This window comes from Macrosteles quadrilineatus, unplaced genomic scaffold (assembly GCF_028750875.1).
Source record: "Macrosteles quadrilineatus isolate MER2022 unplaced genomic scaffold, UCM_ALF_1.0 Scaffold_2__2_contigs__length_208266976, whole genome shotgun sequence".
Taxonomy (NCBI): Eukaryota; Metazoa; Arthropoda; class Insecta; order Hemiptera; family Cicadellidae; genus Macrosteles; species Macrosteles quadrilineatus.
Window position 1 is genome coordinate 197,227,048 of NW_026542595.1, and position 16,881 is coordinate 197,243,928.

Sequence of the window (16,881 nt, forward strand, 5' to 3'; positions counted from 1 at the left end):
TTTGGACTTCAACAATGCTCTCATTTAAAGTTTTCTTGTTGCTGATGGCAAAAGGCATTCTGAGACTAAAAAGAAAATGGCCTTGGCATCTTTCAGGCAACTGGACAAGAGAGGAATATTTTGAAAGAGGGAGAGTCTGGCTGAAAATATAAGCTGGAAATCAACTTTTTGAAACACAACCCGATGAGATTTAAAAATTCATTAAACTTTAATAATTTAATTTTTATATTGTATGACATCCCACAAAATTTAGGCAGTCAAGCTAACTCTTAAGTGTCGAATCCCCACATGGTCATCAAGTCCACCCCTGGTTGAAGAAACAGGCAACAGATCAGCCAAAATTTCTCTGTGCACAACCATAGAACTGGTCAGGTCTTGGCTAAGAACTTTAATAAAAAAAAACCTTGCCTTTAATCTTTAATTGCTTTTCAGTACCGGTATGAACCACCCACCCCTACCCACTGCACTGCCAATAAGGGGCCGTCCACCCACATACAGGGTAAATAAAAAGTCAAGACCCCCCCTCTAATATTTTTCCAAGCAAATATACAGAGATTCTAACCTCAGAGTTTTGGCCAACAAACATATTTGTAAGGAAATTTTTACCAGCCAGACCTAGCAGACACCATATAGGCCTAGGCCTACACAAATTGAGTCCCGGATTTTTTTAGGGAAACAGAAGCATCCACTAGCCTCAGTGGGGTAGTCATACCAAATAATCCAAGCTCCCTAATTATTGGTCACTTGAATGTCCAATGTTTGAGAACCAAATTTGACAGTGTTGAAATCTTTGCTGATGACGAAAACTTGGATATTCTCTGTGTGTCTGAGCATTGGCTGGTACATGATGAGGTTATGTACTACCATAGTATTAGTAACATGACAATGGCCACAAGTTTCTGTAGGAGTACTGCAAAAAACGGTGGTGTTGCACTTTATATAAATAAAGAACTGACTTTCACTACGATTAATTTGGAAAATTTCTGTGAAGAAAAAGTCTGTGAAGTAGCTGCCATCCGAGTTGCGGACTTCGACATTGTGGTCGCATCTGTTTATAGGTCTCCTATCAATGCTCTATTTGATAGCTTTTGCGAGATCTTTGAGAAATGTATTATTTATTTGTCTTCTTTGTCTTGTAATCTTGTTGTATGTGGTGATTTTAATGTTGACATATTGTCCAGCTCCAGTGAGGAGAAAACTTTCAAGCTTCTGACAAGACAGTGTGGCTTATTTATTACCAACGAAATCCCAACCAGAGGGAACTCATGCCTCGACATCATCCTTACATCAGCATTCAGGCCCAGACCACACTTTATCCCAGGGACATCCCATAGTAGTCCCATATGTCCTGAGAATGTCCTGAGGACTACCCTGGGATGACCTCGGATGTCCCACGGATATGCGTGTGAGCTTATCCGTAGGACATCCCCGGGCGGGGACATTAGGCATTCCTGTGGATATCCTGTGATATCCCAAGTTGCCCATAGGACCACTATGGGATATCTTGCATATCCTGTCGCAATATCCGTGGGATGTCCTGAGGAGAAAGTGTGCTGTCTGGGTGGAATGACCATGCTGCCTATGTTGCCACACGGCTTGCGAGAGTCAACTGTCTCCTCAGGCGCCTCCGGAAATGTGTCACGGAGCAGAACCTGCTCATGTTATACCATGCCCTGTTTCATTCGCACATTGCGTATGGACTACACCTTTGGGGTCATGCGTCGGAAGTGGAGGAAGTCTTAAAGCTTCAAAAAGCGGCAGTCCGTATAATCTCAAGGAGCCCTTTTAGAGAACACTGCAAACCGATATTCAAGAGACTTGGAATTCTAACCGTCTGCAGCCACTACATCTACGCCTGCCTGGTTGAAATAAAATGCAGTGTTCCTCTTCTCAACACCAGAAGCCACATCCACGCCCATAATACCAGAGCTAGGAAGGATCTCGATGTTCCCTGTGCGAGATTGAGCAGGACGCTCAATTCCTTCCCTACGTCAGCCATCAAGTTCTTCAACAGACTCCCTTCCAGCATTCGATGTCTGGACGACCGGAAGTTCAAGAGTGCTGTGAAAGACTTGATGATCAATAGACCAAACTACAAAGTAGAGGAATTCTTTAAGGACAATTTGGAGCGGGACAATTAATTTTTGTACCGCCTACTGCCTGCCCGCCATGTTTAATTCACAGTTTTATTTTATATGTTCGTGTAGTCTTTGTTTTTGTGTCTTTTTTCCGTATTAAACAACGACGCAGTCTATTCCCTCACCAGAGGGTCAACGACGAAGGCTAATGAATAATGAATAATGAATAGATATCCTTTTGGTGGTCGAGCAATCTTAGCAGGAAGTTTCGATTTTATAATTTTGAAATTTTTGAGTGTCCCCTCAAAAGGGGGGATTTGGGGGGCAACTCAAATATTTTAAATGTAAACCCCCTTCAAGTGACACCTCATTTTGAAGTGTTTACAAAAACTTACAGAATGGTGAAAACTAGAGGTCGCTATCTCTTCTCTATCCAAAATGGTAGCCCATCAAATGTGGAAAATCAATAATTGTTAATATTGGCTGCCATTTTGGATAGAGAAGAGATAGCGAGCTCTGGTTTTCACTATTCTTTAAGTTTTTGTAAACAATTCAAAATAAAGTGTCACTTAAAGGGGGTCTACATTAAAAATTTTTGAAAGTCGGGGATTCGGGGGACAACTAAAAATGTTGCAATAGAAACCCCTATCTAGGTCATGATATAATTCTATAATAAGAGTTTTTACATTGCCTATACCTACTATAATTTGTAAACTCAATGAACTCGGAAATTGCCTGCCCTTACATACCACGTAAACACTAAACAGATGATTGTCAGACTCAGATTGTTAAAAAAAACCATTGCAATTTCATCTGATTGTCCAAATTGTCGTCGTCGTCGTGAGATAGGGATAGGTTGTTGATTGGTCGTACACACGTACTTTGTATTGTACTTACAATGTTTATTGTTTAGTTTTGTGTAAGGTTATCTATCTTCTTTGTTTAGACCTAGTTTATTATGTAATGTTATGACAGTATAAACATTTAGGCATATACAAACAAAAATAAAGCAAATTTCATTGAGAAAAACTGTAATGTCATAACCCCAGCTACATCCTATCTTAGCCAACCAAGTTGAAGGTAAGGATGTTATTATTAGGCTACCAAATGTTAATGTTTAGGCTTGTTTTTATTGCACTTATTAAATTACATCCTTTTGTGTGGCAATTTAAGATAGGTAGGCTAAGAAATCGGTAATGGTGATATATGATCGATGGCAATACATTAAGCTATGTTGATGCCAGTTGCAGTAGTTCATAGTGTGAAGAGTTTGATAACTAGGCCTAGTATAATTAGGTATCTAAATAATCGAGAGGATCTCGGAGATCTTGGAGATCTCCTTCATGTTTAAAGTTTGCTAGGCCTATGTCAAGGGTACAGTTTCTTAACTGGACTACGCTAATATCGATTGAAACTATCGAACTGAAAATATTGATTAATAATCGATATTTTTAAATATATCTAGGAAATTATTTATTATAAAATAAAACCATCATAACCTAACCTAACCAACCAAACTTGCTGATGGTGAAAAAATCGCATGAAGGTTTAGGCCTACTAATCAAATCGATAGTTTCAATCAATAGGCTATTAGCGTACGGTAGCCCAGTTAAGAAACCCTAACTTAACTTATGTCAATCCCAAACCGGGTCGATTCTGACGCTGACTTTTTCATTGGACAGCTTAACTTAACTTATTCTTAGTTAACTTCGAAGATCTTATCTTGATGTGAGTTTGGCACATTCCGTTGCAACATAGAGCCTAGTTATCCCATGTGGCATAAAACTCAAACAAAGTAAGTTAGCCTAACACGTAGAGTGCGGCCGTTCCCGATCGGGTACGGCGCTTGGCCCCCGTACGGTGCGTCCGTACCCCATCGGGAACGCTCGGTAATGCCTTTTGTATATCTTCATTTTTGCTCTAGCGTCGGCCGAAAGCGGACCTATACGACGTTAGCGTGTAGTATGTGACTTGCATTTTGTTGTGGTGTAGGATGGTAGTAAATTTCCCTGTAAAATCCCCGTCTGGAAATCTCAAAAGTCTTCTTTTTGTCCCGTCTTTTTCCCTCCATTTGGCAATACAATTCCAATGGGACCGGCTACGTTCCAAGCAGTGCTGCTATCTGTGGGTGTTTGGCGAACTACATCGACTCTCGTTGTAAAGCAGGACATCCCCTCACGTTATTTGCTATTCGTCAGACCAAAATTGAAAAGGCCAATCACACGCGGCAATCGGGTTTACTCGACGCTGAGGGCTGCGCTGCACTGGGGATACGCCCGCTATTTGACGTGCCGCAGCGAACGTGTTAAACACTCCAAAGTTATAGGCCTGATTAAGTTATTACTAAGACTTAATGCTAGTAGTACACTATCACTGAGTGTTCGGCCAAATGTTCTGCCGAATTTTCAATTCACGTTGCGACGTTAAAATGCTACCATAGGCCTACGTGAATCACGAGCTCTCCCATTAGCCCCCACATGTATGATTAAACGGTGGTTTGAATCGAGAAGGAAGTTGGTGACTACAGGTGAATCTTAATTGTGCTGTTAGAAATAGCCTAGATACAAAGAGTAGAGTACCACTCAGATTTACAAAAATAGGCTAGCATATGAATGGTACAAAAAACTACAGGGTCCAAAAGGTATTAACTTATCTTCCAGTGCATTAAAAAATCATTTAATTAGGATCTTGTTACTCAATAAAAGCCTAGTAAAAAATTAGTGTAAAAGTTTGCATCTTAATCGGGATGGGTTTTTTATAAAACTGCTGCCTCACCATGGTAAGTTATTATTTTGATAGAGAAGTGTTTCTTCGTTTGTCGACTCTGTAACAATTGCACTACTCTCCAACACACTGATCAAGAGAAAAGTTGACGAAGACTGGACGGTACTGAACGAAGACAAGTATGTGTGTGCTCGCACTCGGCGCTCACCTATGCTCACTTTTGCTCATCTCCTTTGTCTCATCCCAAAAACAGAAGTAATTTTGAGCACAGGCAAGCTCGAATCATGGTGAGGCAAACTATCCCGAGCGTAAACTAGCAGACCAACTAGGCCTACACTATTGTGCTCGCTTATATTGAAGGATAGTGTAGGCCTACTGCTTGTATAACAGAATAAGGAGATGAAGTTTTTTAAATTTTTTGTAATGTGTTCATTAGGAATGCACGATCTGCATTTTTTAATGGATGTATGTTAAGTGAATGGTCCAAAGCCTGGTCTTGTAAAAATTGGGCACCTGCCTTTTATTAGATAGCATTATAAATAATATGCCTATTGATTGCCCTATGATATGATATGCCCTATGATTGCATCTTGTTTGAGAAACCTTGCTTGGCTAATTTTTAACCTTCAGATTTGAAAGTAAACACTAAACTAAGTTATGTTACTTGGCTATCCCAGACAAATAATTACTTAGGTACCATATCATATGTTTTGTGGATGATTTATTGTCTTGCTAGCTTAATAGAGACTTTTAACAATTCTTCTAGTTTTCTTAAGATACATCTTTCCAAAGTATAACATCCCACAAGTACAGTCTACTTGATTTTAATTTCTGATCAAGGTGTTTAAAATCACGGTACAAAGGTACAAAATAAGACAAAACAAATATTTCCACACTTAGTTAAGTTGTGTTTTCTAAGCTATTTAAATAAATAATAGGGCATATTCTTCATTTTTCATCTTCATGCTTATTTTACTATAGAATGCCTGAAATCTTAACTTTTAGAATTTATACAATTTGGGGACAGTTTATTAGTTAAGATAAGGATTGTATGACTTGAGAAACCAGGGAATATTCTTACACTGATCACCTTAACTTATCACTTGCAATGCATTTTTACAGATGGATTTGAGTGGGGAAGTCAAGTGTCCTTTGACGGACGAAACAATTATAAGGAAACCAACAAGAAAAGGCCTAACTTTGGAATTAGTGATGTTTACATTTTTCTTGGGCAAAACATTTTCAGGTAAGAAAATTATTGCACCATGTTAGTTATAGTCATGAATTCACACCATTCTTAGGGATCTTAAAAAACCTGCACATCAGCGGTTTTGGAGTGTAGGCTATTGTATGGTAGCCTACAACCATAAAAAATCTTAGCTTTTAGCTCAGAGGTCATGGCAAAACCGTGAACAACACCCTTGATTGTAACCAAATTGTCAATTTTCAATCGCTCATCTTTGCAAACGCTAAGTAAAATATATGCTTGACTCAGAACGGAAAACCCAGTGTTCCCACAGAAACTGAAGAATACAATTTAAGAAGTACAATTTATCAAATAGGGCTGTATTTGAACTATTTTAAGGTGTATTTTGTAGCCTTCTTTTTTAGGTGTAGAAAAAGATCTAATTTTATTACGAGACACCAGTTGCTGCAAAATCACCCTTCAACGCAGATGCATTGTACTGCAGCTATTGCATTATCATTTATCATGCACTATAAACCTTGAACAAGTTAATCTATTGTTACTCACAATTTGTTCAAGAAGCAGCAGTTGATAAAATACTATCTTGTTATGTTAAATAACTTCCTGATTAAAATTGTAAATGTTGTTTTGCTCAGTGTAAACCAATAGCGTAACCCCGATAGACACACTAACAAATATTATTATTTTATAACGATAATTGGAAGCGATTTCCCGCTCTTCCAATGGTGATCCGCTCCGCTTTTAGGAAATAGTACCGATTAACTACTCGAGACAAGAGGAGAGTGGACTCTGCTCTCCGCGCTTTGTTTTATTTTTATTATTAAAAGTTTTATTATTAAAAAGTTTTAGTTATTTTTTAAATATGCAATTTTATGAGGAGTAAAATGGTAAATCCATAGTTCTACAGTAAAAGATGTCCAAAGACAATATTTTATCAGCTAAATATTTGAGTAGTGTTTAAAGTTGAGTATATTTTTTTGTAATTTGTTATTAGGTGTGAAATGTGATTTGTCTTTTGAAATTAAGTTTGAAAATTCATTTAGTGTAGCCCACTTCTGACCACACTTATCAGTGGGGTCAAATGACAACACAGATAACGTTTTATCAACTCTGAAGAAGAAAAGCATCATCATGCAGTTCTGACTCACTTTGTAAACTGATTTGTTCATACTGTTTCCGGTGATACCTTCATTGTATCTACTTAGGCTGTTCGTCACATATATAAATAAAAGACAGCTGTTTCAGTACGGGTTCTGCAGCATTGCCACTTGTGTCTCACCACAGCCTTGTATTAGAGGAGGCTATGGTAATACAGTGGAACCTTGATATGAAGACCCTCAATAACAAGTCACCCTTGATAACAAGTGTCATTTTCAAATCCCCTTAAAATTATTTTACCTCTAATAACATGTTATTACAAACCTCGAAAAGAAGTCAACCTTGATAACAAGTCTTATTTTACAATCCCCATGAGAGTCTTGTTATCAAGGTTTTACTGTATTGTTTTGATGGACATGTATTAGCGAATTTCCCATATAGGGAATAAGCTATTACCGTAGGTCTCATTTTAAGGTAGACCCGGGACCGATTTACTTTTTTTATTTTCCCCAGAGGCCAAAATCACCCTCCGTTCAAATTCATATATGTCCGTTAACACGATAACTCAAGCAAAAATCATCCGATTTAAGTAAAATTTGGCACAAACGTCTAAACCTTCATTCCTTTGGACCAGTTTGAGAACCTTCATGGTTGAACTATGGGATTGGGGGTTTATGGAGGGTTTTCGGGATAAAAATTGGGTTCCCCATTTTGACCCATAAGATATACAATTCTGCAATCTCTTTCCAAACTATTTTGTAGAGGTTAAAAAATAAATAATTCAATAGGTAGGTAGTGTTTTTGTACAGTTGTTGGTTATGGAAATATGTTAAATATTGTATTGTAAATTTAAAGTTCTCTTGGGAAAATAAGTAAAATCTTATAGTTTGCTTGTTTATAGAACAAAACCAAGGTTCAGACTTTTCCCTTAAAAATTAAAAACATTAGAATAGACATTAGAAAGTTAAGATCGAAACTTGTTGACAGTGTGAATAGCAAAAGAAACACTAAATTTTATCTGTCCTTTAATTCCTAACTAGTTGTTCTGCTGGTTGAATTTTCTGAAGATTGATTTTCAAATAAAAACTCTTTTAAAGTTTCCTCAACTTAGTTACTGTTGAGTTGTTTAGATATCGAAATTTCTTCTAGGTAATTCTTTACATATCAAATTCAAATTGGCTGAATATCAGTTAAGTTAATAAAAACGTCTAACTTCCTTCCAGTACTAGAAGTCAATGATACTACTAATAGTTTTGAGAGCCCAAAAATCACTCTACTAAATGTTTACATTTAGTTGACTACGGGTAGGTCTAGACATTCCATTTAGTCATAGTTTAATCGAGCCATTGACCGATTTCAATGATTAAAATTTTTGACATCTGTCAACACACAAACTTTTCAAACAACCAACCTGTAAGGTCAACTGATTGAAACTATTGTATCTTTCATGTTCTAGTTAAATACAACAGGCGAAAATATAATTTCTTGACTGTGGCATAGGCTATTCTATGGCTATGTATCATATAGGTTTTTTATGGATACAGCTGGTCCATACAGAAGATATATCTACTTCAGCATCCCAAAAGTCAATGATTGCAATTCAGATGTCACCTTTGATAACATTTGTCTTCTTTCGCAGATATGATAATCGTAAACCTACTCGAGAGGAACACATGCCTGGTTATACTTGAGTTCCGAGAAGAGAACTGCACAGACCCGGTCAGTCCCAGTACTGAAGGCTTGGTCCAACAGAGTACAGCTAATATCATCATGGCTCGTAGCATGATAGAGGCATTCGTACCATCTCTGCTCTCACTGTTCATTGGTCCGTGGAGTGACACCAACGGACGACTGCCTCTCATATTGTTGTCTTTGACAGGTAGGTTGAAGTGTTAATCCTTTAGTAGAAGTTTATTTCGGAAGAACATTTATTTGTCAAGGGGTTGTTGCAGATTATTTCTACAATGAAAAGGTGAAAACAGGTTATTTCACATTTTTTTTATTTCCCATAATTGGCATTAGATTAAGACACCAGTAACTGACTAAAGTTTGACGGTAAATCTGAGAATCATTGTTACGGTTCCATAGTTAAATTACCAATTACCAATCAGTTAAATTTGAATTCAACACACATACACTGATAAGATATTTTTTCATCATATTGTCCGGAAAACAGCAGTCTTTAGTTCTCTAAATTGTCAAAAAAATCATTGTTTTTGGGTAACTTGAATAAGGAACAGAAAAAAACATTCATGGTAAATTTTTCGGTTAGCTAATTTATTTATGGGTCACCTACTTGGAGTTTGACAAACCAAACAAAATCAGGACCGAGTCCTGTCTTCCATTCTGCGTGGCGGGGTATGGGCTTTGAGGAAACCATTCCAGCATTTGCCTAAGTGAAAAAAGAAACTGTACAAACCCTCAGAAAGGGTCGGTTTGATATTCAAACCTTCTGATCGTAAGGCGACATGATGCTACCTCACTTGGTTGGATTATTAACACAATCACATAAGATAGGCCTACTTAATACTAGATACATAAAAAGTCTGTCTTCTGCAAGCTAAAACTTAATAACAATGTTCTACATGTTTTATTGAATGTTTGCAGGTTATATTGTGTCCACGGTGATGTGGTGTGTAATGTCACTGTTTCCTCAACTACATCCTATGTACTTCCTGCTCACTTCTGTGCCAGTAGCTCTAGGAGGAGGTTATGTCAGTTTCTTCCTTGCACTCTATTGCTACATCAGTGATACTACTAAAGAAGATCAGAGGGCTTTCAGGTCAGCATCCATAAGGTTTATTAAGGTGGCCAAAAAATTCAACTAATGCAATCTGATTTGAATAATATAGCCTGGTTTGTCTTTTCTAATACCTTACACTTAAAAGTTAAAGCCTAGTAGTTAAATGAAAATGCAAGGTTTTTTTATCCAAATTCAAGATTTGCAGCCCTTTATTTTTAAAGTCCACTACCTTCCTAGAATCATTGGATTTAAGTTCCTCATTGAAGATGGTACACTTGGATGGAGAGCTTTAAAGCATGAATAAACCATAATTTTTGTCAATCACAAAAATATTTTGGATTGTTTTGTGATTTTCAAGGTCTAACATTAAACTAGGTACAGGACAATAATACTGAAATCTTGTGAACATTTTATACTGGGGATATTGAAGAATTGTTGATGTACAACCAATTGAAGAATATCTCACAGTCGAGGTGAAATCTAAAAAAAATGCAATAACGCAAACTTTACAGATGGCCTCCACTATGGTATTGAAAAATCAAGGATGGTAACTTGCCCATCTCTAAAAATATATAAGAACTTGCAGTACAGTTATTGCTGAGCTATATTCCTACCGTATTGTTTTAACGCTTGTTCTACCATTCAAGGATGGGTTTGGCAGAAGCATCGTGTATGGCGGGTGTGCTGTGTTCCTCACTGCTCACTCCATATGTTTTGAACACCTCGCCTCAGTTCGGCTACACGATTGTGTTTGCTTTAGGCACTTCTTTGATGATGCTCATCTTCCTGTTCGTCTACTTTTTTCTCAAGGAATCGGTGAATGTTGTTGAGGTAAGTTTTCAAAACATGAACTTTAAAATCCAAAATAATTTTTCTAAGTTCAATTTAGATGATAAAAGAACATGTGACCTCTAAATCTAATGTTGAAGTGTTAAAGTAAGATTAATTGTTTAAAATCGACCTTTCAAATAGACCTGTCATTGAAACCAATCATATTTATTCCAGAGTGAACGCACAAAGTTGTGGAAAATCGACCACGTTAAGGAAATATTCACAACCTGCTTCCTATTCCGCCCAAACCATATTCGCACTATAGTGATGTGTATAATTATCAACTTGGTGTTATTCATCGTTAATATGGACGGTAAGCTAAGTAAAAGTGTTATTTCTTCTGTATGTAATAAGTATGTCTATCTGTTTGTACTGTATACATCTCCATCAAACTGTATATATTTATTTTGTGCCTGGGAAGGTTTCTGTCTTATTCCCAGTTGAAAAATCTCTAAGGGCTCTGCTCCCATGTTTGTAGTGAGTGTAATAACAATCGGTTCATTTATCACATAATTTGTATTTCAGGTGAATTGGCTGTTCTATACATGTTCACGCAGAAGAAGTTTAACTGGCAGTTAGAGGACTACACAAGATTCACATCATTCTTGATTTTAGTTGCAGGTAAAAACTAAGGCTTGAGACTATTTTAGTTACCAGTCTAATTGTTTTATCTTACTAGTTAAATACTGTATTGTTGTATATAGAATTTAGAATGAAATCGTACATTAAACACTAATGAAAACCCACTTTGTCCACAAAAATAAACATTTCCTTTAGTAGAATCAATGTGAGTAGGTGACACTGTTTAAAGGTCTTTATGTCCTTCCATAAAGCAATTTGAGGGTAATGGGGTGTTTTTCAAGTAAAGAATGTCGCAATGAATAATGCTTATTAGTCAATTTAAGATAAAACCCTTCCAAACACATAAAATAAATACTCTATCAATGGTAAATTAAGATATTAAAAAAATTATTATTTAACAAGCCAACCTGAGATTTTTTATCTCCTAACTCAAAGTAATTGGTCCTAATGCAGAGTGGAGAATCAGTCATAATGAAGAAATACAAAACTCATACAGAGACTACAATTATGATATTACAGCACATGGGAGAGTTAGAGAGATAAGATGGCCTGGGCATGTCTTGAAAAGGGATTAGGAACACTATTGAAGGAAGTAGGAGAAGGGCAGCCGAACGGGAGAAGACCACCTGGAAGGCCTAAAAGAAGATGGTGGGACAGTTTGAGAACAGACATCGCATTTGGTGAAGTAGATGAGGCATACGCCCGGGAAAGATGGGGAGCAATTGTTTGCGAGGCCAAAACCATTCTAGTGTATCGATGGCCATTGAAGTAAGAGTAAGTAATAACTCAAAGTAAAATCGTTATCATCTTTTGTAGTTGTGGAGATATCATAATCGTCTTTCACGGTTGCATAAAAATCTTGAATATCGCTCAGCAATCAAGGAAACATCACCATCGTCTTCCGTGGTCACAGAAACGTTATCAACTGAACTTCTTCTGTAACCATGGTAATATACTGAATATCTCTCACGGCTATGTAGACATCATCATCGTCTCCTACAGTTATGTAGTCACCATTATCGTCTCCCATAATCACAGCGAAATTATGATAATTTCTTGCGGTCCTGTGGACATCATCATTGCCTCCCACGGTCATGGCAAATTCCTGAACATCTTCCGCGGTCGTGTAGACATCATCATCATCATCTGCTGCTATTGCTAAGAGTAAAGTAGGTAGAAATCACTGAGCATGAATCCCCACTGCATGTTCTGATTTAAGGAGACAGCAATGGTGTAACGAATTTCAGCTGGCTTCCAGTTCTTATATAAATGCCAAGCGCGGTAATTACAAATTATAGGCCCTCTTCGAGGCTTCAATGAGTTTTTAATCTACTTTGTGTATTGTTCTCTATAGGGTCATCAGTCATAGGCAGTCTGTGGCTGTTGGTATCTGTACTGAAGATGCCAGATCTACCGCTGATGTTTGTTGGGACAGTCTGTTTGGTGTGCAAGTCACTGTTGCAGGCCATTGCCACCTCTAGTGTCTACCTGTACATTGCTGGAAGCTTCAGTGTCCTCTCTGTGCTGGTGACACCGCTGTCAAGGTCACAGCTGTCCAAGCTCATACCTCCGGAAGATTTAGGTGAGTGGAGTAGGTCAGGTTGGCTCCGGTAAAAATATTTGAAAAGGGTCGCAGGCCAAAATCGAGTTCAAGCCTATTTTGGAAAGTAGAAGTGATTAAAAATATAATTGTAACTGTAATCACTGCGAAATCCTGAATATCTATCTTCCACGGTCACAAGCAAAATTTAGAACATTCTCCTTGCTCAGGACAAAATCAATAACATCACTCTCAATTATAGTGAAATCATTAATTTTTTGACTGTGCATCACATAGAAATCATGTTATTCCATTAAATATGCTTTATTTTAAACGGAGCTGCTGGCTAACCTTTAAAAAAAAATTACCTGACCCAAGCTTGACCCAATAGTATATTTCGTACCTAGGGCTGAAAATGTGGTTTTGCCGGCTCGAGATGTTCGAAGTTCGGAACAAAGTCGTGGACTTAAATGATCGAGAGCTGCAAAACCATTTCGACAGTGGGACAAACGCTATTTTTCACCACACTATACCCTATTACAGCAGACTCCCTCTTATCCGGACACATTTTAACCGAACATCGGTTTGACCGTAGGTACTCCAATCGGTAGAAGTGACATCTCTTTATCTGGATAATTTTTATCAGCACAGCGGTTTAACCGGACTAGATTGGCAGAAAGTGGGCGGTACTGAAACACCTGTTCTCGTGGGAAAGATTTAAGACCAGTGATTATGTGTCTAAATACAATGCTAATTTTAAGTCAAATGCTGTAGAGAGTATGCATTTAAACGGTCCGTTTTAACGAGATTTTGGGGACCTCGGTTTAACCAGAAAAACCGTTATCCGGACTGGCCTCGGTCCCGAGGAGTCCGGATAAGAGGGAGTCTATTGTACCAGTATTCACCACAATAATAATGCACACTGATAGTCAACACAACTGCAACTTTAAGGTTATGTGAAGAAATAATTTGAGGAATCAGCGAAAATAATAATAAATAGTTGCTAGGCAACGGTGACAATAAATAATTCTATTGCAATGCTATGGATAATGGTTGTGTATTTAATATCCATTCATGTTTTAAGAAAGTAAGCGGGCAGCTGATTTTGCGGCCCTAGGGATGGAAAAACCTGCTCGGTCCCTAAATGACGGCAGCTGGCATGGCCAGCAAAATGTAACTTTTAGCCAGCAATTAACGTATGTAAAACTGCTAAAAACATCACAGTGTAGTGAAAAAATTATTTCTGGCCCGAGCTGATCCCGGGCCAACCGTTAGCTGGACTTAACCTGAAAATATTGAAGACCCACGGACCCCTAGTGTTTCTGATGACTATGGATGGACTCAATGCCTACTAATTTAATCTCCTGTCTCATTAGATTAAACAATACCTGACCCCTAAAGCACCCCTGAGTATCTAAAGCATAACAATACTAGTAAACAAAGCCAGCCAAGACTGTAAAATAACTGAATTTACTGAATTTAGTACTAACTAGATGGTATGAATGGACACACCAAAACCACAAAACTTGTGTACGCCTATAATGAGTACTTACAGAAATATATACAGGGTGGTCCAAACGAACTGACATTTTAACATATATTTTTAATTACAAAATGTTAGATAAAAAAAAGTTTTTTGTGATATTCAGTAAATCTCAATATGGCCACTGTTTAAGGCTCTGCCGGCATTACCCATGTAATGTTAATTCCATCCCCGAGAAATGTAGCAAAGTTGTGCGATTTGCTGAATTTTGATTTAACGCCAACTTAGCGAAATTGGGAAAATAAACAAAAATATAATTACAAAAACAAATCAAACTTATCTGGTTGTAATACATCTTCTTGGTCATTCAATTAATTGTGTTGGTTGCAGGTAAGATTTTTGCCTTCACCGCATTCCTAGAAGCCACTGCTCCACTGATGGCTGCTCCTCTGTATGGTTTTGTATACAAAGCTACAATAGACACCTACCCTAATGCTGTGTTCTGGCTGTCGACAGGGCTGTGCCTCATATCTGTCTTCCTTATAGGGTAAGTGTGTCTTGCAGTAGGCTGATAACTACACCGCAGTTGAAGATGTTTCAAAATTTAAAGTTTCGGTCTTACTACTGTAGAATAGTTCGGAAATTCTTTCCTCTCACATTAATAAACTATCTGAGTCTTGTCCTTTGTCTTCTGATGTTTCATTTCAGACAAATGCAGTACACTCTCAGACAAAAAAACAACATTAAGCTACCTAAGCACAGGACAAGTTTCTTTGAGAGACACCTATTTTATAATAGTATCAGGTTTTTCAATGTGTTGCCTGAACCCCTGAAAGTGGAGCAAGACAAAGACAAATTTGGGAGAGCGGTCAAACGCATACTCTTAGAACAAGCTCCCTACACTGTGAAAGATTTTTTTAAGTTGCCGATCGAATTAAGATACTGTTCAGTTACGTTTTAGTTCTAACAGCATTTATAATTTAGTTTTATTATATATTCTTGTGACGCTATTATACAGTTTTTTTCTGTGCAAAATAAAGATGATTTGATTTGATTTCTAACTTTATCTCACTTTGTCGAACACTCTTTAACTGTAAATGTTTACAATGTTTTTAATAGGTCAGTGCTAGTACTTCACAGAAGAGTTTCCTTAGCAGACCAAAGACCGTTGCTGGTTAATGATGACAAGGAGGAAACGAGTGTCGAGACATAAAAGCTGCTAAGTGACACTTCCTACCAGGTCTTTCAGGTAGGTTGTAATAGTATATTACGTTACTAGTCCTGAAAATAAGTGTTTACGAGTCCGGTACACACATTTTGGACGAGTTACATACAATAGTTTACGCCATACTACTAAATCCGTACAAATCCTTATATATTTCCACCAACTAAAGGACTAAAAATCACTAGTCATAACCTCTGGTTTTGTTTTTGTTTATAACCACTCACTGCCACCTAAATACAGTATAATCAGCTGATTGGTGTCATGTAAAACTCATTGCAGTACAGTAGTACGCAATGAAACCCCATTTGAATAAGCTGGCGGCAAACAGCTGTATTCTGGACTAAATCCTTGCGTGGGAAGTTCGTCCAAATAATGTAGTGGGGTGTAAACAATTTTCCGTCACAGCTAACTTGCAGACTAAGTGAATTTAAATTTGCCTTATTAGACAATAGCCATATTTTAATAGTTAATGAGTACTTAGGTTTGCTGAAACAGGGAAAGTAATAAGGTGTGCTTTTTAGTGAAATGTTATAGTACAAAATATTTGCCAAATTCAATCCATATATATTTCTTAAACCACAAACTACAACTGTTTATTCTCAATAAAAAAGAACGCAAATTTTAAATTTACAGTTTTTCTTTAATTTTCTCCAAAATTTTAACATAACTCTGGGACCCCTATTTCTTGATTACCCAACTACCATTGTTAATGCCTCCCTCTTTCCAAAATATTCATAAATTAGTGCACCTGCTGTCATAGAAGCTAGTTTTTGCTAATCGCCTATTCATCAAATAATTAGACCTATACAACATTAAGAAAGTAGGATGTACTGAGCACTACTTGTGTTAACTATTTATACATGTTTGGTTTCAGACAATTCGCTCCAAAGGATTGTAACACTTATAGTCCAGGCAAATTAGATCAAATATAGGGTGTGCTCCCCAAAAAATCGTCTAAAGCTGGAAAGTGTTTTAATACCTTTTGGGGGTCCCAAATAAGACTCCTGTGAGTTTGCGACGGATTCTGACGTCTGCTTAAATTTTGGGAGTCGAAAAACTATGAAAATTTTGCACTTTTTTCAGTTTTTAGCTTATAACTCCTAAATAACGAATCCTATGGAAAATGTTGTCCAAAGGTGTCTTTTAGTGCATTACATTTCGCGTCGATTGATGTTAAATACGCCAAAATCGGTCGAGCCGTTTAGCCGCTGTAGCTTTTCAAAGTTGGGATATTTTCAATAACATGGCCAAAAGGTTGATTATTGACCAGTTTTCGGCTTATAACTCCTAAACGACGCATGCTATACAAAAATGCACCTGTAGTTAGTTTGGAAAACACAAAATTCTGCGTATGATGTTTTTTTTTATTA

The 16,881-nt window shown here is 37.3% G+C and overlaps 1 protein-coding gene across 1 annotated transcript; it reads left to right on the plus strand.

The window, feature by feature from the left end:
• The first annotated feature begins 2,930 nt into the window (after positions 1 to 2,930).
• On the plus strand, positions 2,931 to 16,485 carry LOC128986713 (solute carrier family 46 member 3-like). The gene is made up of 11 exons (XM_054407207.1): positions 2,931 to 3,158; positions 5,925 to 6,048; positions 8,747 to 8,986; positions 9,715 to 9,889; positions 10,498 to 10,681; positions 10,856 to 10,994; positions 11,207 to 11,302; positions 12,618 to 12,845; positions 14,677 to 14,833; positions 15,406 to 15,535; positions 16,386 to 16,485. The coding sequence occupies exons 2-10, from the start codon at positions 5,925 to 5,927 to the stop codon at positions 15,497 to 15,499; spliced, it is 1,437 nt and encodes a 478-aa protein (XP_054263182.1). The 5' UTR covers positions 2,931 to 3,158; the 3' UTR covers positions 15,500 to 15,535; positions 16,386 to 16,485.
• Positions 16,486 to 16,881: the final 396 nt, after the last annotated feature.

Coding starts and splice junctions, on each gene's coding strand:
- LOC128986713 (XM_054407207.1), top strand. CDS start 5,925: ATGGATTTGAGTGGGGAAGTCAAGTGTCCTTTGACGGACGAAACAATT. Junction 6,049..8,746: donor CTTGGGCAAAACATTTTCAG/GTAAGAAAATTA, acceptor CTTCTTTCGCAG/ATATGATAATCGTAAACCTA. Junction 8,987..9,714: donor CATATTGTTGTCTTTGACAG/GTAGGTTGAAGT, acceptor GAATGTTTGCAG/GTTATATTGTGTCCACGGTG.